This window comes from Diceros bicornis, chromosome 17 (genome assembly GCF_020826845.1).
Source record: "Diceros bicornis minor isolate mBicDic1 chromosome 17, mDicBic1.mat.cur, whole genome shotgun sequence".
In the NCBI taxonomy this organism is placed as follows: domain Eukaryota; kingdom Metazoa; phylum Chordata; class Mammalia; order Perissodactyla; family Rhinocerotidae; genus Diceros; species Diceros bicornis.
The window spans coordinates 28853857-28879108 of NC_080756.1; the positions used below are offsets into that span (position 1 = coordinate 28853857).

At 36.5% G+C, this 25252-nt stretch overlaps 2 protein-coding genes across 5 annotated transcripts in view; one reads left to right on the forward strand and one right to left on the reverse strand.

The window, feature by feature from the left end:
- The window catches only part of SLC2A13 (solute carrier family 2 member 13), a 330082-nt gene extending 304948 nt beyond the window's left edge, over positions 1-25134 (forward strand). Inside the window, exons 8-10 of the mRNA XM_058558506.1 lie at positions 13710-13831; positions 13955-14107; positions 19582-25134. Coding sequence (XP_058414489.1) covers positions 13710-13831; positions 13955-14107; positions 19582-19808 — 502 coding nt within the window. The 3' untranslated portion in view covers positions 19809-25134. The remainder of the gene's footprint in view (positions 1-13709; positions 13832-13954; positions 14108-19581) is intronic.
- The window catches only part of C17H12orf40 (chromosome 17 C12orf40 homolog), a 102617-nt gene continuing 96904 nt past the window's right edge, over positions 19540-25252 (reverse strand). For all 4 annotated transcript variants that reach the window (XR_009222554.1, XR_009222553.1, XR_009222552.1 and 1 more), the window contains one exon: positions 19540-19644. The gene's annotated coding sequence lies outside the window, so the exon portion shown is untranslated. The remainder of the gene's footprint in view (positions 19645-25252) is intronic.

The following is a 25252-nucleotide window of genomic DNA, read 5'->3' on the forward strand; positions in this document are numbered from 1 at the left end:
ATAGTAATGATTGTTGAACAACAGAATGAATGAATATTTAAATTCACATAGTCTAATGCTTATTCTCATGCCCAGAACACAACAGACATTTACTTGTTGAAATAATAAATTAACTAATCAAAGCAGTAATTACTTGGAGTTAAAATATATGTTAACTTTAAATACCTGCCATAAACTATCAAAATATATAAAAATTCATAAAAAGAATAAAGGACACATTACATTACTAATTCATTCTCTCCTTACATAAAATTGCTTTAGAAATAATGGAATTTCAAAATTGTGAGGCAGTGTTTTATTGTTACATCATCAAATGGTAAAAATGATTCATTCATTTAACAAATATTTACTGAGCCCCAGCTGTGTGCCTGCCACTGTGCTGGCCTCTGAGACACAGGGTGATGGTAGTGGGTGAGGTGGAGGAGGTGCTAGGTAAGGCTGGAGAAAGAGGCAGACCGACCCATGCAGGGGCCTCCCCACATTGTGAAGCCAGGGCTATTTTTAGGAGGATGAGTGTGATGGTAGGTGTGACACGATTTGCTTTGCTCAGTACCAGGAACAGATTAGAAGGAAGGATAGGGTAGATTTTAATGGACTTGTTACACATTCACCCAAATGGGAGAAAAATCATCTTTGATTTAGAAGCAGTGAGACACATCTTCTTGTTTTATAGTTTTGTTTCATTGCTGATAATCAGTAAGGTGTTTCAGGAGTTTCCATACAAATCAGGAAGTGAGGAAAAAGGCAATGTGTAGTGAAAATGCTTAATTTGTGAAGCTATTACATTTTCACTTCAGCAGAAATTTGAGATAAAATAATGTGACACTGCCTTACAGTTTACATTTTTATGATGACTTTCCACCTTCTCATTATTTACAAAATTCTTATGTCAATAACTAATGACACAATTTCTTTTTTAAGTAATTGCTAAGACATTCCATATGTATTTTCATCCTCTAAGCAACTTCTGAGGAAACTTTTTTTTATTATTTTTTTAATTCCTTACTGACATGACTGTATCCGATGAACTCAATATGTAAGCTCCCTGTTTTAGAATGTAGACCCTTTAAAGACTGCTTAACATTGCCATCTTTTTGCATCAGAATGACTATTCTCTTTGTAATACATCCGTAGTGTTGACATCACTGCCCTCAAATGAGTTATCTGCCCTAGTTATTGAGATTGTTACGTGATATTTTAACCTGTAGCTCATATAAGCATCCTTTCTGTTCTAATTCTTGTTTAGTGCTTTGGGGCAAAATGAATACTGAGTCAAAAAGAAAATGTACAAGACACAGAGGCCAAGATCTGCCAAGATGCTGCTCGTTTTAATTCCTAATGCTCTTTGGGAAGAGTTTTACTCTACTCATTTTGGATAGAATTTTAGTGACTTACTTTACTACTGACAGGAAGAACACTGACTTAGGGGAGATTTCAAGCAGAGTTTTCATATCAGTGCTTTTTCTATTTCAATTTCATAAAAAGTAAGAAACCTCAAGAAAAGGAGGTTTGCATATACATATGAACTAGTAGGATGATTCTGTTGAAGCAGAAGGAAACAAGCCTGGGTTTCAAATGTTACCTCTGCTGTGTAATCTTGGGACAGTTGCTGTATTTTAAACAGACTTGTCTCATATGCAAAATGGGAATAACGATGCTATTGCTTTGGATTATTATGAGAATTAAATGAGTTAATGTATATTAAGGTGTCTTGTATGTGGTAAAACTTTATACAAATGTTAGTCAATTTCATCACATGAAGATTTACAGCTACTCAAGGACATCTCTGTTGGAAGCACAGCTTTCATAAAGAAGCCACAGAACTCACACTTGATGGAAGGCAGCTGTAGAATGGATTGAAAAGAATCCAAGAAACAAATTATACTATTGTTTGCATCAAGATAGCCTACAGCGATAAATCAGCTACATTCATGCCCATGCACCTGCAAATAAACATGAACGAGGGCTACTGTGCAGGCACTCTTGCGGTGGAAAGAAAATTAAATCAGAGTTCTGATGTGGCTTGAAATTCTTAAAGCTTGAGATGATACAGATGGATTTCACAATACTTCTGGTAAGGAAACATGTCTTTCCTATACCGCCACAGGCAATAACTTTTTAAATCAAGTAGAGATAAATTTCTTAGAATTTAAAAAATTTCAAAGGGGCCAGCCCAGTGGCACAGCAGTTAAGCTCGCGTGCTCCGCTGCGGCGGCCCGGGGTTTGCAGGTTCGGGTTCCGGGCGTGCACCGACGCACTGCTTGTCAAGCCATGCTGTGGTGGCGTCCCATATAAAGTGGAGGAAGATAGGCATGAATGTTAGCCCAGGGCCGGTCTTCCTCAGCAAAAAGAGGAGGATTGGCATAGGATGTTAGCTCAGGGCTGATCTTCCTCATAAAAAAAAAAAATTTCGATGACAAATATATCTGTCTTCTCTAATGCTTACAATACAGTGGAGAAATTGGTGTCAGATCTTAATGGGAATTGATAAAAGCATTTTTATCGTTTTATTTAACAAACATTTATTGAGCATTGATTATGGGTAAAATGTGTTAAGAACTGGCCTATGAAGCCTGGGAAGGAAGAGAGAAGATAAAGATGCTGTGTCCTCACTGGAGAAAGGTCCCCAAGTAATGCACGGGAATGAAAGAAGTCAGGCAGCAGAGTGAATCCTTAAGTGTGGAAAACCCTCAGGTCTCTGAATTGGAACTTGAGAGGGAGGGATGGTATAACTCACCATCAGGAGATCCTTGTCACAGCACAGTCACATGAGGGCCACTCATAACCCTGTTCCAAAGAAATGATTTGGGTCCCACTATAAATTGCATTATTAATTTCATCTACTGTAGTATTTTTATTTGAAAAAATTGTTTTTAATTATTAAATTGTTATTAAGTTATTAATAAATTAGTAGTAAACAGCAAAATAGACTCTATTGAATTCATTAAGCCTTTTCTTCATTCATTTATTTACTCACTTATTTGACAAATGTATACATTGTGCCAGGTACTGGGCATCATTTAAGATATCACAGCAAGTGGCTATCAACTTGTATACCAGTGACTGGAGCAGTGTGCCTGCAGCACAACCCCATTTAGCAATATCCATCTTATTTCTTATGGCGCTAGAGGCATAACACACAAATGAACTTACCATTCTGTGTTTGTTGCTATTATTTCAGTTACACTGTTTCCCCACCTCTACTCCATTTGGTTCGGTCTCTCCTTTTCACCCAGTACTTCACAGAGTTCCTCATACGACTGGCCCATGATGGCGAGAACAAAAGGAAGAGGGCAGGAGAGGAAGAGATACCAAAGTAGAAAGTGAAAAAATAAGGTTGGTTTTCTTGAATGACAAAGAAGCATATTCTGAATATGATTCAAAAAGGATTTTCAGAAGATATGACCAATATAATACAGCATAGTGGGAATAAGGGTAGCACCTCCCACAGTGACTACTTGGGGAAAAGTTATCTTAATTTTTTATACCATATTTTCAATGTTTGAAAAAAACCCTGTTGCAGGAATAGAGCTGTATGGTCATTGTGATACACTCTTTTGAGAACCTAGGGGATTTTATAGATTCAGAATCAGGATAAGTGCTCTAAAAACTTAGCCATTATTTTGTTAGAACTCTTCATGTTGAGAAGAATAGGGAGACACTTGATTTTCTCGGTTAATGGAAGTTTTATGGTGAAGTTACATAGAAAAGTAAGGGGAAAAAATGACAAAGGAAAAAAAGTCTCCACTTCCACCCAGCCCTGCTTCATGGAGATCTAGAATACTTTTCATCAGACTGGTAGCAGTTTGCTGCTGGCCTCCCTCTTCTGTGCTTCCTCCATCACTATCAATTACATGACCCTTCTTACGACCTCTGCTTACTCTCTTGTCTCTCTGAGTCTTTCCACTTCTATATTGCTCTTTCCTCTTCGGATATTTCATATTCTGACTTGCTGAGAGAGAGAATATAAACCATTTGTCAAGTCATTCTCTGGTATAAAGCATCCACCCTATGCCAAGGCTGTGGACAGCCTTAGTGTCAAACATAGTTGTAGCCAGGCAGGCAGTTGTGGGGCAAAGCATTACCACTTGCTCATGGGGAACCCCGAAGCTGTGGGCAGAGGCAGGCCCGGGGAGACTCGTAAGAAGGGAAGCAGAATAGTGACTGGAGTATAAATACGGAAACGAAAGCTTTTGAGGACCTTTGGGCAATATGAAGAACAGCATGATAGAGAAGGTATGTACTTCAAAGGCAAGATTTCGCTTCCCTTTCAGTGCCAGTTGAAGCAGGAGAATGGCTAATAACTTGAATGCCTGCCTTTACTATGGGAAAAATTTTAGGGTGAAATAAAAAAAAAAAAGGAAAAAGAGACTCAAGATTAGTTATCTATGAGTCGCTAAAGTTTCTCCCATCTTGTTAAAGTGACACTATCACAACTATAAATTCGAAAATGAAAACAATCATCATCTTAATAGATTTCCTTTTGCCTTCAATTTTCCATGTTTCCATTTACTCTTATCCATATAACCTTAAATCCTCGAGAATGTTTTGATATCCCCTGCACTGCCAACTTCAAGGCATTTTCCATGTTTCCAGGTAATCTTCATGAAGTAGACCATGACCAGGCTTGCTGTAGGTGTGATGATGCAGTAGGAAAAAGGATGATGAGGTATTTTCTTATAAAGTAATACAGCAGAAAATTTTTCTTACACAGAAATGGGGTTGAACCTTGAATGCTAATGTGAACTCTCCCCAAGCCAGAGTTCAGGGCTCCTCTGATCTGGCAGATTCTTCACTCTACATTGACTACATAACTTTAGGGACAAGTCTGGGAGGAACCAGAGGGGCCACAGGGAACCACTACTTGTCCAATTACTTGTGTCCTTGATTGTGCATACATCCATTGTACTGTTTGCCAGTTTGGTACCAAAATGAAAGTAACCTAGGTTAAATCTAAGACATTTTGACCAGTCTTCAAACCCAGACCAACCTTTGGGTTTAACCCAGTAGTAATTATAAATTACTTTATAATTACTATTTTAATGGCTGCTATATTCTATTCAGTTGTACCTTAATTGACTTAACTACCCTCCATTATAGTATATCTTTATTGTTTCTATTTATCTATGTTAAGCTTGTGATAAATGTACAGTGGAAGTATATCTTTCAGCAAATATTTTTCCATTTAGATGATTTCCTAAGGATAAATTTTAGAAATGAGACTTTGGGTCATGAATATTTGGGTATATGTACAAATTGCCAGATTTCATTCCAAGAGGAAATTATACCAATTTAAATTCTTATCATAATTAGAAACTATACCAGTGTCACTGTACCTTCTACAGCTTTAAGTATTATTATTTTCATTTGCTTGCCCACTCACATTCTGTCCATCTATTTCCCATATTTAGGGTATATAATAAGCTAGCCAACATATTGGTAAATGGTTTAGATACAGTGATTTTTATGTAAATAAAACTTTATTAATTCATTTTTAAAAATGGCTTTTAGCTCTAAATTTCTAATGCTTTTGAAATTTACCCATATCTATGATTTGTCTTAATAATTCTAAAGGTTTTCTTTTTACCAGAAAATAATAGTGATTAACAAAAGATAATAGATGATTTTTTTTTGGTGAGAAAGATTGTCCCTCAGCTAACAACTGTTGCCAATCTTCCTTTTTTTTTTTTTTTTTTACCCGAGGAAGACTGTCGCTGAGCTAACACCTGTGCCAATGCTCCTCTATTTTTTGTATGTGGGACGGTGCCAGAGCATGGCTTGGTGAGCGGTGTGTAGGTCCATGCCTAGGATCTGAACCCGTGAACCCTGGGCCCCCGAAGCAGAGCACACGAACTTAACCACTATACCACCGGGCCAGCCCCCTAGATGATTTTTTTCAACTTGCCTTTATGTGACAGTCCTCTGCGGGAAAATTGTGAAATGTAAAAACGGGGACAAAAGGCTAGACAGTAGAAAATCGTCCAAGGCCAAGATCTTCAACATGGTCTGCACACTGCAAGCTAGGGAGCCATACTTTCCCAAAATTATTCAACTACAGACATGTTAGAGTTTAAATGCTATGTTGCTATCCTTGACATAAGTTTATTTCATGTTAGATTATTATATAGGAATTATGCTAGTCAACAGTAATTAACGTGTGATAGTAGTAATGAGTCAAGGTGGTAGCAGTAACTTTTCCTGGTTGCTTTGATGGGATGCCCAAAAGTTGAAATTGCTGACGGCTTGGGTTGCTTGTAAATTTATAGCATCCTGGTGCTCTGATTGGTTGGCATTATGTTTATTTCTCCTCAGACAAGAGTGAAGGTGTCCTTTCCTGGGGAGACACTCTATCCTTTTCTAGGAACCTTTCCACCACCACACTCAGACTATAACTGTGTAATCAGATCATAAATTTCTATAGAAAGAGAACTATTCAAGTTAACTCTTAAGGGTATCCATTTCGTTTTGAGGTGATAGCTTAATGATCTTGTTCAAAGAAAGCAGAGTCCTGCATCAGGAACTGGAGATGAAATTGTTCTTCACTCACACTTCTCAGTAATGAACTGGCAAGTAAAGCATGTGCAGTGAACCCAGTAGAAGAATGGGAGATGTGTCACACAAACCGTGGTAAGCCCTCCCTTCCCTTCTCCAAAATCCTAGATCTTTTATAAACTCTTTTGGGAAGGAGGCCAAGTTCTGTAGGTTTCTCAATGATTAGAATTGGATAGATAAAATTAGAATTTTTGTGTATTTTCTTGGTTGTATTTTCTCCCATCTCCCATTTATGAACATGAAGTAGTTAAATAATTTTATCATAGTGAATAAAGGAGCAATACAAAAAGCATGTGCTGTGTAGGAAGCAAAGAATAAATTACTTATGGTTAATTGTGGCAAGAGCAGTTGCATCACTTAGTTCCTTTGGTTATTTCTTTAGTTTAAAACTCTTCAGATATCTGATAGAGAGGTAACACAAAAAATAGGCAGAAATAGCTCCACATATGAACTGGTTTTGGGGTGGGTGTTGAGTAGGCAAGGGAGAATTGTTCCACCTTCAAAGAGAACTGTAAATTTCTAGATACGTCATTAAAGGCAGCACTGTGGCTTCCATGGCTGGGACAGGGAACTGATCATTTATTTGGTCTGCATATCAGGTGTTAAGCTAGTCAGTCTGCTGGTAAAGATTAAGATCTCTCACTCTGCCAAAATGAGACATATTTCGCCTGCCTGCCTGCCTACAATTCTGCTGCTTTGTCCACTGCAGCAGCCTCCAAGCAGCTCCCATTATTGTAGTCATTTTCTGTTTTTGCTCCGGGATGCAGTGAGAAGGTGCCCCATCAGAGGGCATGACTTTTTCTAATCCCAACCCACACACTGATGTCAAAGTACTTTTGTTCTTTCTCTGGAGCATTATGTTCTTCCACCAGCATTCACTAACCCAGGAAAACATGACGGTATTTTGCAATAACATTTGGAATATACATTTTTATTTTTTAGTTGAGATTACTAGTGTTTATATTTTGAAGGTCAGGTGTGATGTCACTTTCTTAGTCATTAGCTGGCTACGTATTGCTGACTGAGTAACTCTGCCAAGTCAGTGCCTGCAGTGCCTTCCCAAAATCGGCACGAGGACAAGGAGTTACTCAGCCTTTTATGCATATAAACGTGCGTATCCTGATGGTGAAAAGGTACATCAGAGCAAGCACAGACCCTACCCAAAAATAAGCTACTTTCCATTGTTTCAGCAAGAGATCATGCAAGGAACTTTGATAATAATGAATGAAAATAGCAAATAGAATTTTTCAGTGAATTTTAGTGATTTGATTATTTGTAAGCATTCCGCTCCCCAGGAGCCTGCCTGTCTGTCTGTCTTTTTTCCCTCTCTTCCTCTCTCTCCTTCTCCCTCTCCTTTTCCCCTCTCTCCCCCCTCCTTTTCTTATTTTCTCATTTTAAGATCTTCATAACTCAAAAGACTATTTGATTGGTGGGAAATGAAGGTAAAGGATCACTGTCAGGGGATTTCTAATGCTGTTTTCTACTCACATAAACAAATGCAAATGTAAAGGCTTCATTCATCACTGAATGACCATTTGTCTATAGAGAGTACTATTATGGACTAGAGGTTGAGATTTTTAAAAAGGGGGGGATACAAAAATGACTATTCTTTTGGCAAACACTTAAATAAATTGCTTTCTTTGTGCCAAGCAGTTATCACTTTATTTAATCTTTGTAACAAGTCTATTAGGAACTCTTATTTTACAGATTAGAAAACCAAGGTACAAAGAGGTTAAGTAACTTGCCCAAAGTTACACAGCTGGTAAGTGGCAGAACCGACATACACAATCATGCAGCCTGACTCTAGACTCTTGTACCCTTAACCCTTGCTCTGTGCTGCCTGGGATGAGAGCCCAGGGCAGTAGAAGAGGGAGTATATTCAGACAGAATAATACAGAGCACTATGTGATAACGATCCAAATGAGGAAAATGAAAAGCATTGAGAGGAGAGCGAGAATATTTCAGACAGGTGAATGGGTAGCATTTGTATTAGCCTGGAGGGCTGAGGTAGATTTTGACAGTGGAGATCAGGAGTGCGAGTTTGCCTTCAGTTAGAGGAAATGGCATGAGTAGAAGATGCTGGGTCTGGAAAGTAGGTTCAAAAAATAAGTAGTCTAGTCTAGTTGGAGAAAAGGATTTTATACAGGATAAGGTAGGCGGCAGCCAAAGTTTGCAGGCCCCGTATCACAGGCAGCTGGGATAAGGGGGATGAAGGTTTTTGAGCAGTGAGGTGGGTAGAAAGAGCAACGCTCTAGAGCTCAACTTGGTGAGGCAGTAGTTTGAAGAAAGGAATGCTAGAAGAAGGAAAAATAATTAGAATACTGTATTCATTTTCTATTGCTGCATAACAATATTACCACAAATTCAGCAGCTTAAAACAACACACATTTATAATATCACAGTTTCTGTGGGTCAGGAGTTCAGGCACCCTTACCTAGGTCTTCTGCTTAGGGTCTCACAAGGCTACAATCAGAGTGTTGACTGGGGCTGTGCTTTCATCTGAGGCTCAGCTAGGGAAGGATTAGCTTTTTTTTTTTTTAATTTTTATTTATTTATTTTTCCCCCAAAGCCCCAGTAGATAGTTGTATGTCATAGCTGCACATCCTTCTAGTTGCTGTATGTGGGACGCGGCCTCAGCATGGCCGGAGAAGCGGTGCGTCGGTGCCCGCCCGGGATCCGAACCTGGGCCGCCAGTAGCGGAGCGCGAGCACTTAAACCGCTAAGCCACGGGGCCGGCCCTAGGATTAGCTTTTGTTAGCAGAATTCAGTTAACTTTTATATCAGGTACTTCAGTTTCTTGCTAGCTGTCAACCAAAGGCTACCCTCAGCTCCTAAAGACTTCTCTCAGTTCTTTCCATGAGCATCCCTACATTGGCATCCCACAAGGTGGCAGCTTGCTTTCTCAAAGCCAGCAAGGGTGTAAGAGACTTCAGCTAAACAGCACTGTAATCTTACTTAATCATATATGTCCTGTCACTTTTGCCATATTCTGTTGGTTAGAAGTAAGTCACAGGGCACTCCCACACTCAAGGGGAGAGGGCTATACAAGAGCACGAACATCAGGTAACAGATTATAGAGGGGCAACTCTAGAGTCTGCCACAGAGCCAGATGCAGGTGATGAGACAAACAACACTCAGCGTCTGAATTAGGGTGCTGTTTATGCAAATAGGAAGAGCCAGATTCAAGAAATTATGTCCAGGAAATATGATTTCTTGGCCATACCATGTGACGTTCTTTGCATACATTATCTCATGTAAGCCTCAAAATCTCTCTTTGAGGTAGGTGCCAGGAAAATCCTTATTTCACAGATGAGGTCACAGGCTTTGAAAAGTTAAGTGCCTAGATCACATACATCCTAGCTTCAAATCTGGGTATCCCAATCTAGATTTGAACGTAGAATGTCAGTCTCAGAGCTTATGGTCTTAGCCACTCTTCTTTACTTGGACTTAAAAGTATATAGAAGATTTAAAGAGGGAGAGATGAGAAAATATGGACGATAACTCCAAGATTTTAATCCATTTCAACTCAGGGAATGGTGGTGTTAACTAAAATAGAAATGTCATGAGAAGCACTATTAAAGTAATACTTACTGTGCATACACTACATGCCAGGCAGTATGCTAAGCACTCAGTGTGCATTATCACATTTGAGTTCCCAACAGCCTGTGATAACGGTCCTTTCTCCCTTTTCCCCAGGACTGCACCTGTGCCCACTAAACTCTGGTTTCCACAAATGCAAAAGGTGGTTATTTTGTTCACAGCTCTATCACTAATGTCTGACACATAAAAAGTGCTCATTATATAAATTTTTGAATGAACGAGCACAGCTAATAAGTGATAGAGTCATGATTTGAACTCAGAACAGCCCCATTCTGCCTCCTGGAGAAGACATACTGTATCTGAGGCCATCGCAGGATACTCAGATATGGATGTACAGCAGATACTAAATTCCATCAATGGAGCTTGAGAAAAAGGTCAAGCCTAGAAAAACCCATCAGGGAGCATCCATGGGGGGATTAAAAAGCCCTAAAATTAGATGAGATGATTAAGAGAAAGGATATAAGCCTTGAAATAAAACCTTAGAGAACACCTCTATCTAGAAGTTGAGGGGAGGAAGAGACATTTAAAAAAGCAATGAAGACATATATGTCAGTGAGATAAGATGGAGATGTAGATATAAAAGCGAAGGGGAAAGAGAAGGAAGGAGAGTTGTCAGAAATATCAACCACCACAGAGTAATCCAAGCCTCAAAATTAAGGCAAGATGAATGAATTTTGGGATTAGGAGGTCATTGATGACGTTTGGGTGAGCAGATTCAGGAAAACAGAGCCTGGGTAAGAGTCAGCTGGCATCTGGGTGGGTGGGGGAGCTGGGCTGTGAAGGAAAAAGTAGGTAGTGAGGATGTAGAGCTCACGAGTATAAACTTCTTTGTAATTGTGGACGAGCCAGTAGTAGTAATATGAGAGGGGTTGAATATGTGAGTAGGAGCAATCTTGTGTGTTGTAAACAGAAGGGAAGGCTCAAGTAGGAAGAAACTAAAGATGGCAGAAAGAGAATAGACTACTGATGGAACATAACCCCAGAGGAGACAGAAGGAGAATGAGATGCAGTACCACTGATTGGAAGGGCAGTCCTTAGAAAGGGCAAGAGACGTGTTGCCATTGGAGGAGAAGAGCTGAAAGAAAATATTGAAAAGTAGAGGTTCGGTAGAGAAAAAATGAGGGTGTTCAAATTGAGAATGCTCAGTTTTCTTAAAGGAGGAGGCAAGTTCTTAGCACCTAGAAAGCAGACGGAAAGATTTCACAACTAGAGAATAGTAAGAAATATTTTAATTAATTGAGGCAACAGTTGACAAAAGTTTATTTAATGCCTACTCTGAAATAAGCAGAGAATTCAGTAGAGGAGACAATAAAGGATAAAAATAAAGAAGCATAATTAGGGACCCAACTGAGAAGAAATAGCATGAACTTTTAATAGAACCCAACAGCATGGTGTCATAATTTTGCCCAGCTTCTGAAAAGTGGTTATTGAAGGAAGTTAATGGTGCTGCACAGGGTTAGGAACTGAAATGGTGAGAATGGCAGATAAGCATGGAGGAAAGAAAGATGGATTCTAGAGGCCATAAAGATGGATTGAATGGACTAAGGTGAGCAATGAGGTGAATGAATACTGAGAGAAGTTTAGAATCTAAACATTGTGATTTGGGTGTGGAGCAAATTATCAGAAATGAGGAAATGAACTGCTTATAATCAGAAAAGGAATGCTCTATGTTTGAAACCTTAAAGTAAAATAGTTCCAAATCAAGCAAATTATAAAGTGCCCTCTCTGCAGTGTCAGAGGTTAAATAAGAGCTATGAAGCCAAGGTATTAGACGGTCTAGAAGTAAAAATAAATGAACGTGGCAAAGGATGAGAGGGGATGGAGATGATGACTGACTAGGCACCCATATCATCAAGACAGGTGGGGTGTTATGATGGAGGTCATCAACGCAGCAATAAGGATAGGGCTGGGATGTCAAGGTTTAAAAATAGAGGTTTGATGGACGCAGAACAATAGTCTAAAAATAACAAGGGATAAGAATGTTTTTGAGGCTCATTGTATCTTCAGGTGCAATTCAGACTTCAATTAAGGTAAAGAATTGGAAGTTCAACTTGAGAATCAATCTAAGACCATAGGAGACTTTGCTCCACCAGAGAACTGGGAGGCAGAGTCATCAGGGAGTGACTGATAGAGAAGTAAGCAAGGACACACAGCAGGAAGGGAAAGGGTTAGCTGGAATCAGATATAAGCATTGTTCCCTGCTCTCATGTACTCTATCACTCCTTTACAGGTGACCCTTCTAATCCTTAACATTACTTGTAAGGCATTATCCCCATTTTACAGAGGAAAAAAAAAATCTGGTTCTGGAATTTGAATTTTGTCCTGACTGCAAAATCCAGTCTTTCTACCACAACATACTGACTCTCAGTGTTTCTGCAGCTTTCAAGAATTAACTGGAAATCGTCTGATTTGTCACCATATAGTTACAAATTTTTTGTGATGAAAACTTTCAAGATTTACTCTTAGCAACTTTCAAAAATGCAATACAGTATTATAAACTATAGTCACCATGCTGTATATTACATCCCCAGGACTTATTTCTTATATAACTGGAAGTTTGTACCTTTTGACCCATTTCACCCACCCCCACCCCTGGCAAGGAACCATCTGTGCTCTGTATCTATAAGCTTGTTTTGTTGTTGTTGTTTTAAACAAGATTGCACATATAAGTGAGATCATACAGTACTTGTCTTTGCCTGACATTTCACTTAGCATAATGCCCTCAAGGTCCATCCATGTTGCTGCAAATGGCAAGATTTCCTTTTTTATGGCTCAATAATATTCCATTTTATATATATGTGTGTGTGTGTGTGTATATACACCACATTTTTCTTTATTCATTCATCCACTGATGGACAGTTAGGTTGCTTCCATGTCTTGGCTATTGTAAATAATGCTGCAATGAACACAGGAGTGTAGATATCTTTTCAAGTTAGTGTTTTTGTTTTCTTTGGCTAGATATTTAGAAGTGGAATTGCTGGATCATATGGTAGTTCTATTTTTAATTTTTTGAGGAACCTCCATTCTGTTTTCCGTAGAGGCTGAACTAATTTACATTCCCCGCAACAGTGCACAAGGGTTCCCTTTTCTCCACATCCTTGCCAACATTTATTATCTTGTCTTTTTGATAGTAGCCATTCTCACAGGTGTGAGGTGATATCTCATTGCAGATTTGATTTGCATTTCCCTGGTGATTAATGATGTTGAGTGCCTTTTCATGTACCTGCTGGCCATCTGTATGGTCTTCTTTCGGAATATCTATTCAGATCCTCTGCCCATTTTTTAATCAGATTGTTTGTTTTTTTGCTATTGAGTTGTATGCACAATGTATTTCTTTGTGTTGCTCTTGAATTATTTTCAGCTCTAAAAAGTTTTGTGTGAGCTTGCATATCTAATACTGTATATTTAAATCTTAACTTTTTTTTCAAGAAAAACATCTTGGACCCTTTTCCTTAATGACATTAAGGAATTTCCAAATACATCCTAGATGATCACATTGAATTTCTGCAACTATACCCTAAACACTAAGTTAATATTTATATTGCATTATTTTTCAGGTGTGAAAATGAAACCAAATTCAAAACAGAAGAAGTATTTTGGGCTTACAATTTCTGCCCTACTCCATACTCCTGGACTGCACTTCTGGGCCTTATTTTATATCTTGTTTTCTTCGCACCTGGTAAACCAAACGCTTTGTTCTTATTGTTGTGTTATTATTGTCTCTTTTTAGAGGAGACAAGATACTCTTTTTTAAATTCCTTACGTACTACTTTACTGAAATTTTTAATTTTGCATTTCTCAGGAATGGGACCAATGCCTTGGACTGTGAATTCTGAAATATATCCCCTTTGGGCAAGAAGTACAGGAAATGCATGTTCATCTGGAATAAATTGGATTTTCAATGTTCTGGTTTCACTGACATTTTTACACACAGCAGAATATCTTACATACTATGGTAAGAGAATATTTTTTCCAACTGTAGTTTCATTTTTATTTTTCCTACTCTATTTTCAGATGTGCTGTCATTTGTGATTAAAGACTAGATGGTTATATTTTATTTTTGCTGTTATAAATATCTCTATGTGACTTTCTTGTTCCCCGCAAGTCCTTGGAAATGTACCTGGGAAAAGATAAGAGGAATTCTCCCTTTCTGAGCAGCATTGCTTCTTGTCCTTCAGTGCTTTATAGCCTTCACCCACCCACCCACTCTCCCAACCCAAACATCTCCCAGCTATCTCCCCAGTTGGAAATCTTCACAGCAGGGCTTTTAGTTTAATGAAGAAACATAAACAACAGAGATGGTAGAAAGAGGTAGGCAAGAAGTCTAGGGCTAATGCTTGAAGATGTCCCATGACAGTAATGGAATCACGTCCAAGAACAGAATCAGAGTAGGGGTGAACGTAGCTCCCCCAAATGTCATGCTGTGAGTTATGCATTCGGCTGTATCATCATCTATGTGGTTCAGGCCAAGGCATGTGCATTTCAGTGTCCACTGAGACCAGCACTCATCACTGCCAAAACTGTAAACGTGACAGAAGTATTCAAGTGAAAGTGTGTGGAGACCATAACTCAAAGAAAACAATATTGGGAAGTGGCTGAGTTAGGGAAAAACTTTGGGAAGCTACTTCAAGTCAAGTCCATTTTTACTAAAACGAAATGACTGTCTTTTTAGCAAGATGATTTCTTCATTGTCTGTAAAAGTTTATAGATTGTGATTGGATTCTAAATGATGAAATATGAGATTTTCATTCTAATTCCCTAAGCCTCTATGGTGTATATGGAATGCCTACTGTTTAGACCATTCTCTGATCCCCACCCCCATCACTCACCTCACCTCACTCCATGCTCTCAGCACTGATAATTCCTTTTTGCAGGAACAGGTTTATTTGTCAGTCAGCCCCTCTCCCCTCACTACTGGACCATAAATCCCTTGAGCTCAGGCCAGTACTACGCCTTGTTCACTGTTATATTCCCAGTGCCTTCCAGGGCATCTGGTTCACTTGTTAAGCACTCAAAGCGTTTATCAAATGAATAAATACACAGATGAATTTTGTAGATGAGTGATCAATATAGGAAACATTATAAAAATTTATTCCTCCTCTCTTCTGAACATGCTGAATTGGTATTTACTTTTATTTAATACTATTTATCTAATGCTTTTGTTATCCTTATAAAACTCTTCTCTCTCCTAATCACCATTTAGAACATTTAGAAATACTTATTTTCTTGGAAAGGAAATGCACTGGCATTTTAAACTGGATATATATTTAGTATATTCAGCTTTATCCCATTTGGCAATTAAAATTTTTACATAAATTCATAAAATTTATCTTCCTGACACCATAAATATGAGCACAATAAATATTTACTCGTATTGGCTGATTCTTGAGAACGCTTAAATATTTGAAGACCTAAATCTAGACTAACATCCTGAGAAAGCATTTTTTATAGAAAGTCATACACCAAATAATAAAAGTCTACTTGGTAAAACTTTTGATAGCAAAGCTCCTCTTTCTTGAATTTATACTGCCAGAAAAACATGAGGCAACAGAAGTAAAATCTAAATAGGGCATAGCCAGGCTTCTTTCAAAAATATCCAGTTAGAAGAAGTTTTTTGCTTTGCATTAAGCCAAGCTTTCTATCATCATATCAGAGCACTGGTCGGTCCATTAGGTCTACTGCTTGCTAGTACTGGAACAATATTTCAGTTCAGGTTAGTTTTTTCCCTGTTTTTTGATCTACATTTTAATCTACATGTTATTGATTTATGTAAGGTATATGTTTATATTCCTAATTTATGAATATACACCATAATGATGTATTTCTCTAGAAATACCCATGTCTTTTTATTTCCTTTTTTATTGTTTCATAAGACCTCAAATTTTGATTCCTTTCTAAACTATCCTGCTTAGACAGCTCTGCCTTGGACCCCATTCAGTAATGTTTATTACTAAAAATTATCATTCAACTGTCAACAGTATGCCATTTTATGTATAGCATGTGTGACTAAATAGATCCCTTGGAGAGCATTATATCAAAGTTCCTGTGTTGAGGTACTGAAATTCAATCAAACATGGTCTTTGAGTCCTCACTTTGTATAATTCAATTGACTATTTGTTTTAATCTGAAACTTAATGTAGGACTCTAATAAGATTTATTTCCTTCAGAATAAAGCTGAGGAATATGTGCACTGTTTAATAATCCTGACAGACTCATTACAGATATTTTTTTCATTTTCATTCCAAGGGGGAATAATTAAGAGAGTGAGTACATAATTGACCTGCCCGTTACATGGAGCAGGTCACAGCCTCTCGGGCCTGCCCACACCTCGGTGGCTTAACCACAGGTCTCACCAGTGAAGCCCACTTTTGGCATTTGTCTGCTTTAGATTCCTCAGATTTTATAAAAGGATCTTGTATTTTAATAGAATTTCCTTGATGTTATTTGGCTTTAGGAATCTGGGTCACAAGCAAGAAGCTGTATGGCCTTTAGGGATCTTCCTAATCCATCTAATTGTTTTTAACTGTAGGAATTTAGCACTAACAGATTTGATTTGTTTCTTCTAATCATGTCACTCTTCCTAAATTGTGAATTGCAATGAATATTTCCTCAATATTATATTTTATAAAGCCAAACTAGATTTGCTCTGTTACAGATTTTGGAGTTTGGCAGCCTGGTTTAGTCTAAAATGTTTTACCAGCTGCACTTTTTTTTTCTGTATTCTCATCATCATAATTACCATCCTTTCTTTGTTCCTCTATGCTAAAGATTCCATTTCTGTTCTTACCTCCACAATTTTGCTTATCTGTAATCAGAACACAGGACTTCATCTCCTTTCAGTTTTTCTCAAAATTCCCACATTCACCAAGAACTAGCTTCTCAGTATCACCTTTCGGATGAAAACATTCCCAATTTATTAGTCATACTAATCTTGTTCTAGTCTATCTCTAATGGCAACTCTTCTTCCCTGGTCATTTAGTAGAATTTAATAATGCTATCACTTTTTTGAGCAACTAATATCCAAAATTCTAATAGGCATGTAAGATACATTATTTCTATTCTTCACAGTTTGGCAAGGCAGGAATCATTTTCCCCATTAGATAGATCAGGAAACTAAGGTCAACAGAATTTAAGAAACTGCCCAAGGATTCAGCCTGGTTGCTTTGTGACTTTCAGACCCACACTCTCAGAGTCTTCCTTTCACTGTAACACTCAGCCAAGCATCCCAGATGACCTAGTATTATTTTCTGATTATTTACCAAGTATAAGACAAAAAAATATATATGTTGTGGTAAGAATTTAATGTGAACCAAACAAATGAAATAAAGGAGCTCTATATTTGTACATAGAGTTGTATTTTTATTAAAGATAATTTGACTTATACAAGTCTAGCTCAAGAGTTGTATGGCTTCTCATGACTTAATCTAACAAACTATGTCTTGATTTAGTCAACCCTTTCATATTTTTTTCTAATATCCCATAATTTACCTCTGTTTCCCTTCTATTTTCTCATGGTTCCTCATTCCACTGAGCAAATTCTTTTGGGTGGCCAATTCAGTAGCATTTTTCCTCTGTAGTTTTCCTTGAGCCTTCCCAAGAAATGTTTCTGTGTATATTCCTGAAATGGTTACTTGGAGGTATGTCTTTAAGAAAGTAGTCTTAATAATGTCTTTCCTATCCTGTAATGATTCAGCAGAACTGAGAAATGTTATTCAGTTCTTTAATTGCTATCCTTATGTCAGCTTAAAGCTTGACTTTCAAATGTCTTTATGTTGTCTAGTTTAGCCCTTTTCAGATCTGTTACCCAACGTATTACATCTGGCAGTCAACAAGAGCACATTCATTCTCTAGACCCTCCTCCAATGGTTCAGGCTCTGTACTAGGGAAACCAAAGACAAACAAGCCATTGACTCTGCCCTTGAGACCACTTCTACTGAAAGAGAAGAGCAGATCTCCCTCTCAAGCATCTCATAGCTATTTCTCCAATACCTCCTCCTGATTTGGGTTGTAAAATTTATAGAATTATAAACTTAAATCATAAACTTAAATTGGAGCTGAGAAACCATCTTATTTTACTTAATGAGGAAACTGAGGCCCAGAGAAGAGGTTAAATGACTATCTAGAAGTCACATAGCAAGACTTAAACCCAGATCTTCCAACTCCCAATCTGATATCCTTTCTCCAGCCGTTTGTCACATTAGTTTGTCATCCTCCTTCCCCCATCTCATATATAGGATGGTCTGGACTGAAGGCCTAAAATTAGGCAGGGACTCCATTATAGTTAGTTGTTTCCCATCATTAAAAGTGAAAGCATAGGTTCTTATGTTTAAATTGGGAATTAGATTATAAAGGAAAGGCCATTTTGGAAATACGTAAGAATACACACAAGTCACATTCTCATATATCTCATCCTTCTAGGCTTGCTGTATTGACACTTAGAAAACACAGCCAGGTAGTATTTATGTCTTTGTGGTTGTGCTGCATTGACATGCATAGTCTTACAGCAAAACAAAATTCTCTGACTTCATGGAGCTTCCATTCTAATGGAGGGAAACAAAACAAATCAGTAAGCTTTATAGTATGTCAGATGGTGATAAGTGGTATGGACAAAAAAAAAAAAATGGACTATAGGGATACAAGAGAAGGAACAAGGAGACTAGTTAGGAGACTATGGCAATAGTGCAGATGAGAGAGGATGGCTATTAGACCAGAGATATCAGTGGAATGGTAAGAAGTGGTCATCTTCAGATTATATTTGAAGGTAGATCCAACTAGACTAACAGATTGGATATTGGGTGGGAGAGTAAGAGAAAAGTCAAAGTTGACTATCAGACTTTGGGCACGAGAAACTAGAAGGATAGAGTTGCCGTGTACTCCAATGAGTCACAGATTCAGCAATGTCATCATTGTATGTGGTTCTGGAAATACTAGATAAATGAGAAAGAAATTTCTCCCTCCAGGTGCCTCCAGTCTAGTAAACAAGACAGACAAATACATGCACATAATTATAATACTTCTTGTTATTATGATAGGAGGCCTCAGCAAAGCGCTGTGAAAGCACATAGGAGAGAACAGTTATCTCTAGCCAGGGACATAAGGAAAGACTTCAAAGCAGAAGTTACATCTGAGCCTGGTCTATCATTCTTGAGTTTGGCATTACATGACAAGTTTAGAAAGATAAATTACATTATATTCACAGGATTAGAACAATTAGAGTAAACCAGGCTGGCAGTAATTTTTTGGTTCTATTTCATATCATAGTTATGCATGATTGACCAGAAAGAAAGGTCAAAATCAAGTATTGTTTCCAACCTAGGCCTCTCTCTCTCTCTCTATGTATATAGACCAAGTATATATATGTATACTGTATATATCTATACACACATATACATACACATACTTATACATATATATTATTTTCCATTGCAGGAGCCTTCTTCCTCTATGCTGGATTTGCTGCTATGGGACTCCTTTTCATCTATGGCTGTCTTCCTGAAACCAAGGGGAAAAAATTAGAGGAAATTGAATCACTCTTTGACAACAGGCTATGTACATGTGGCACTTCAGATTCTGATGAAGGGAGATATATTGAATATATTCGGGTAAAGGGAAGTAACTATCATCTTTCTGACAACGATGCTTCTGATGTGGAATAATTTTCAGCTGCTGATATATTTAGTCATTTAAACAAACTTGGGGGAGAAGAGCAGCAATTGATGACCTCACTGCCCTGCTTCTAATCTGGTTCTTTGCACAGTCTAGTTGTGAATGACTTCATATTCTAGAATATTTGATTAGAAGGAAGATACAACCATGATGACATTTTTTTTCCACAAGCAGCAATGTAAAAAAAATATTGACAGATTTTAAACTAATAATTATTGAATATGTGTAATTCCTTCCTCAGATAATCTAAAATGAATATTGTATCCAGTGACTTCAGTGGTATCCTTTTTTCCTAAGACCATATATAATTATTAGTGGCAGTTGAGTCACTGCTAATCTAGCCAAATCATATATGTATGATATACTCATAAAGAAGGATTCTGGGATATGGCCCAAGGGTGTTTTCTGTCCAAACATGGCCTATTGGCCCTAAATTTTCCTAAGGAGAAGTAGCTTATCTGTGATCAGCTATTAGGAAGTAAATTCCATTTAAGCTTTCATCAACAAATTCAAAAGTGCCTCCTACAAGGGCACAGCTGTCCTTATCTCCTTTGGATTCAACATTTTGGTTTCTCTCTCCAATTCAGATCTTGAGAGTTCTTCAGAAACTGACTATGCACAGGATATTTTGAACATTATGAAAAGCAGGTCTTTTAGGGTTTATTTTCATACATATTTTTTGCAGCAGTGATAAGTATACATTTGCACAGATAAGCTAGCAAGTTTTGATAAGTATATTTTATTACTAGAAAGAAAGAAAAGATTTTTATGGATCCCTGATTGAGTTAGTCACTTAGGTATGCAACTGTAAACACAAAAGAGAGCTAGATCTTCAGCTGTATTTCAGGGTCATTTTTGTTCATGCCTGAATCACCTGATATTCACCACGCCTTCGATCATCAACTCTGGAGTCCTACTATTTGTGCCTTCATTTGTGTTATGTAAATAGCTGCTAGCAGACTATCTTTCCCCTTCTTTTAATGAAATAATTTTTTTTTTGTGAGGAAGATCAGCCCTGAGCTAACATCCATGCTAATCCTCCTCTTTTTTTTTTTTTTTGCTGAGGAAGACCAGCTCTGAGCTAACATCTATTGCCAATCCTCCTCCTTTTTTTTTTTTTTTTTTTTTCTTCCCCAAAGCCCCAGTAGATAGCTGTTTGTCATAGTTGCACATCCTTCTAGTTGCTGTACGTGGAACGCGGCCTCAGCATGGCCGGAGAAGCGGTGCGTCGGTGCACGCCCGGGATCCGAACCCCGGGCCGCCAGTAGCGCAGTGCGTGCACTTAACCGCTAAGCCATGGGGCTGGCCCTAATCAAATAATTTTTGAAACAAAAAAGAAAGGAAGAAAATCAGTGACAGAAATAATCCTGCTGTTATTGATGTTTAATTAAATAGTGGGACTTATTTTTTTCTTAACTTTTTATTAATTCTTCCTAATGGAATTGTCATATTTTATTACCTAATAGTATCTGTCTTTTTTTACTCTAAGAGCATAAAATCATTTTTATTTTGCACACCCTTTCTATTTTTCCCTGACAATTTACCAAAAAAAAAAAGATACATAGATTTGTCTGCGAGTGTTGCCCTTTTCTCATGGTTGGCTTCGATTTTTTCCCTTGTCTAAAAATTGGGATTTTCTATTGGAACAGATTAATGGTTCTCATACAGCACACAACTTTACGAAATGTTGACATATCTACAATGTCTTTTCAAAGTGTTCACTAGTTTTTATGCTCATTCATCAATGAACTCTAATTTCTGCTCTTATATTAAGAACTACATAGTATGTACAAAATTACTTACTCATAAAATTACTTGCTAGTTCCAGTGAAAATATGAATGACTCTTCTGTGGCCAGTTTGCATAAGTTTGATGCACGTTAACATGGCTCTAAACATCAAATAAGGTACTTTTTGGAGTGAAGAGGTGGCTGTCTCTAAATTCAATGTATTTCTGCCAGTCTCCAAGATGTTTTGTTCTTCTCTTAAAGTTTAGTTTGTTTCTATCACAATTATCAAAGCTGAGAATGCAGCCAAGGAGGTTCATTCTCTAAGCAACCAGGGGTATGATATGTGCTTAAATGGTCACTTCACTGGCCTAAAAATCCTTCAGCCAAAAACGTTTTCTCCCTTGGATGATTTCACATAATAAAAAAAATTATTTTACAGAATTTTCTTCTTCAATTAGGTGCTTTGACAATTTATTTCTAAGGGCCTATTAATTTTTCCCAAAAAGCAGATGTGATTTAATAGAGAAAATTATCATTCTACTAATATGTCTTATCCCATAAGAAATTTCTCATCCAAGTAATATTTCTCACAGATAAAGTGAAGTAGAAAGTAAGCTGTTGTGTGGTAAAATCAGAATATGATGGGGAGAAGAAGTATTTAGACCAAGTGCTCTCTTTAAAAATTTATTTTTCTGATTTATCCAAATAATTGCCTCTTCTCTTTATTGTATATATAGCCTTAACTATATGCTTACATACTCAGCTGGGCTGAATGCAGAGTAACTTTATTAAAGGAGCAACTGGGCTCTTATTATTTCCTAATGCAGAACATGGCCTGTTCTCCCTGCCACAGCAAATGGTGTTTTCAACTTTATATCCATAAATGCACATAATAACAGGGAAAATTAGCCAGTTCTCCTCCCCTATTCTCCTCAACCTCTTCTTTAAAGGACTATTTGTTATTTATATAGTGATAAAGATAATATTCCATATCTTTGAAGCAAAGACAGAGAGGCATAGTTACAAGAATTATTTATAATTTTTTAAAAACAAATAACTACTTGAAAAGGAACCTTATACAATTAGGGTATTATTTTTAGATTCAGTGAACATTTATAGTATATTAAAAATTGAATGTTTGAATTTTGCAGGTTATTTTATATTATGCACCTTTTAAGTTCTCAGCATCTTTGGCTACCACTATCAACTTGAAAACATTCCATTTGAAATATCATCAAATATATATTTTGTAGGACGATTTACGTGTGTTATGATTTGACCTACCATATTAAAACACATTAAACATCATGCTTTTAACTGAAATTATAGGTTTCCTTCTAAACATGCTGCAGATTCAACAGAGGTATTTTATGTTGTAGGAAACTATAGTGAAGAAGGTCATAACCCCTATTGAGGCTTGGCCTGGATGGCTGATGAGATCTGCACTAGACTTAAGAGAATATAACATTTCATCTGCATCTGAACACACAGAGCTGAATGTGACGTCAGGTTTTAAAGATTTGGTATTACTATTTTTCTTCAATATAAACATTCCTAATAATTTTGATAGTTGCACCTTAGTCAATAATTACCCAAAACAAGGTTTTTAATGTATATGTAAAAGATCTAAATTAAAACTAGATTTAAAATATAATATTTCCATTTGAAGTTTTGTTCCCAGTCATACAGAGTAGTTAGTTCCCTGATGGAAAATGCTATGAGAGTAATGCTATGAAGTGCTTTTCCATAATTTTATTTTACCTCTGAACCAGATTTTAGTATATAAGAATCTAAATATTATTTTTTAAGTTATTCACTCTAAAATGGGAAATTCATTAAAACAAAGAATTTAGAAATTGTTTACTATAATTTCAAAATCGGTTATTCAGATGAAGAATGAACAGGAAAAATATAAGTTGACAACTTAACCTTTTGCTTTTATATCGGAAAGGAAAACTGAAATGTATTCTAATAATCCATAGATCCTGAGGGGAGAATATTCTAGAAAATACTATCCATATGTTATCTAAGAAAGTCTCACAATTTATAAACTATATTAGTGTCATTAAATACAATACAATACAAAATATATTAGTGTCATTAAATACAATTTATAAACTATATTAGTGCCACTAAATACGTAATACAGTGAGGGGAATGGGAGGATTGTTTTGATTTTATTTCATCAGCAGAGTAATTAAGAACAATAAAATTAATGAGATATTTTGTTATAATCAGATTTTTTTTTTAATCATTCTCCTAGTTATAAAATCTTGAATAATAGTGAGCACCTAATAACTGACATTTATACAGTTGTTGGGACAAGTTTTCAATTACCAAATTCAGACCTTTTCACTAACTACGAATAAAGAATGACATACCAGGCTAGGAGCAGAGGATTCATAATATGTGCATTATAGCAAAATGTATTCAATTGTGGATAAAATTTACAGCTCATGTGCAGCTGCTGCCTATAAAAAGACTCAGAATTGTTCTCTGGATTAATTTTAATGTCCTGTTTTCTGTCATTTTCTATCAATTTTCTTAGCCTCAAATGCAGTAATGTTAAGCTAATTTGATGAAGTGATTCAGGTTGTAGCAGTGTATCAATTCAGTACATTCAGTTCTTCTGGGTGAGCGATATTGCTGCTATTTTCTAGAAATAGCAATCATTTTAAAATGCCAAGCAGCCAGTTTGTAAGAGTGTTAACGATGTTCAGAAGTACATGAAAGAATTTTATCCTCATAATTTGCTTGTGAGTATAAAACACTGTAATCTCTGTAAAATTTTACTTTGTATGTATAAAACACAGTCTGTTGCACTTGCGTGATTTGGTCTATGGAATGTTAAATACTTACCTTCATTTCACAGTAATATTCAGATTTTTATTTTAGACAGTTAAGTTCATATGTTTGATTTTGTCATATCAATATAAATGAGAAAAAGAAATACAGCTTACAAGTACTTAAAATTAAAAACAAATATTTTGTAAAGTTTTAAAATTTTAGCATATTTAACATCATTCCATCTTATTTGAAGGTTAAAAAAGATGAGACTTAACTCTAGCCGAAGTAGAAATTTATATTCTACATGTCCAAACTGGTTCCTCCCAGCTTTTGGACTATATCTCACTTGATGTTATAGTATCTTTTATTTGTAATAAATATTCAAATTTCTATTTAGAAGCGCTAATGTATATCTAGGTTAAATCAAACACAGTTTTATGCTTTTAAAATGTTTTAAAAATATATATTTTAATTTCTGAGTGCATGTTATATAGTGTTTAATACTTCACATATCTTGGCAAATTCAATATAAATATTTATTCCTAAATGTGACATATGGGATATCTCTTAAAAATTATGAATATGTATCATTTCCTTCAACGTCATTGTAGCCTACAGCTGTATCAAAAGTATTGTATATTTTATGGAGATTTAGTGATGTATAATGTAAATGTTTTTTAAGTTATTTTATTGAAGTTCAATCTTTACATAAAATTAAAATCTTTTTTTAAAAAAAGTGTCAGTGCCAGAACTGTAAATGAAAATAATCAAATAAAAGTTGACAATTCATTACTCATTTATCTCCCTTGTACTTTTATATTTTCTCTAAATCTCTTCCTTAGATTTTAGGATCTAGGTTACATAGTAAAAGCATCTACGAAGATTACTTCTATATATTTATGCAAGCCTACTCATTTT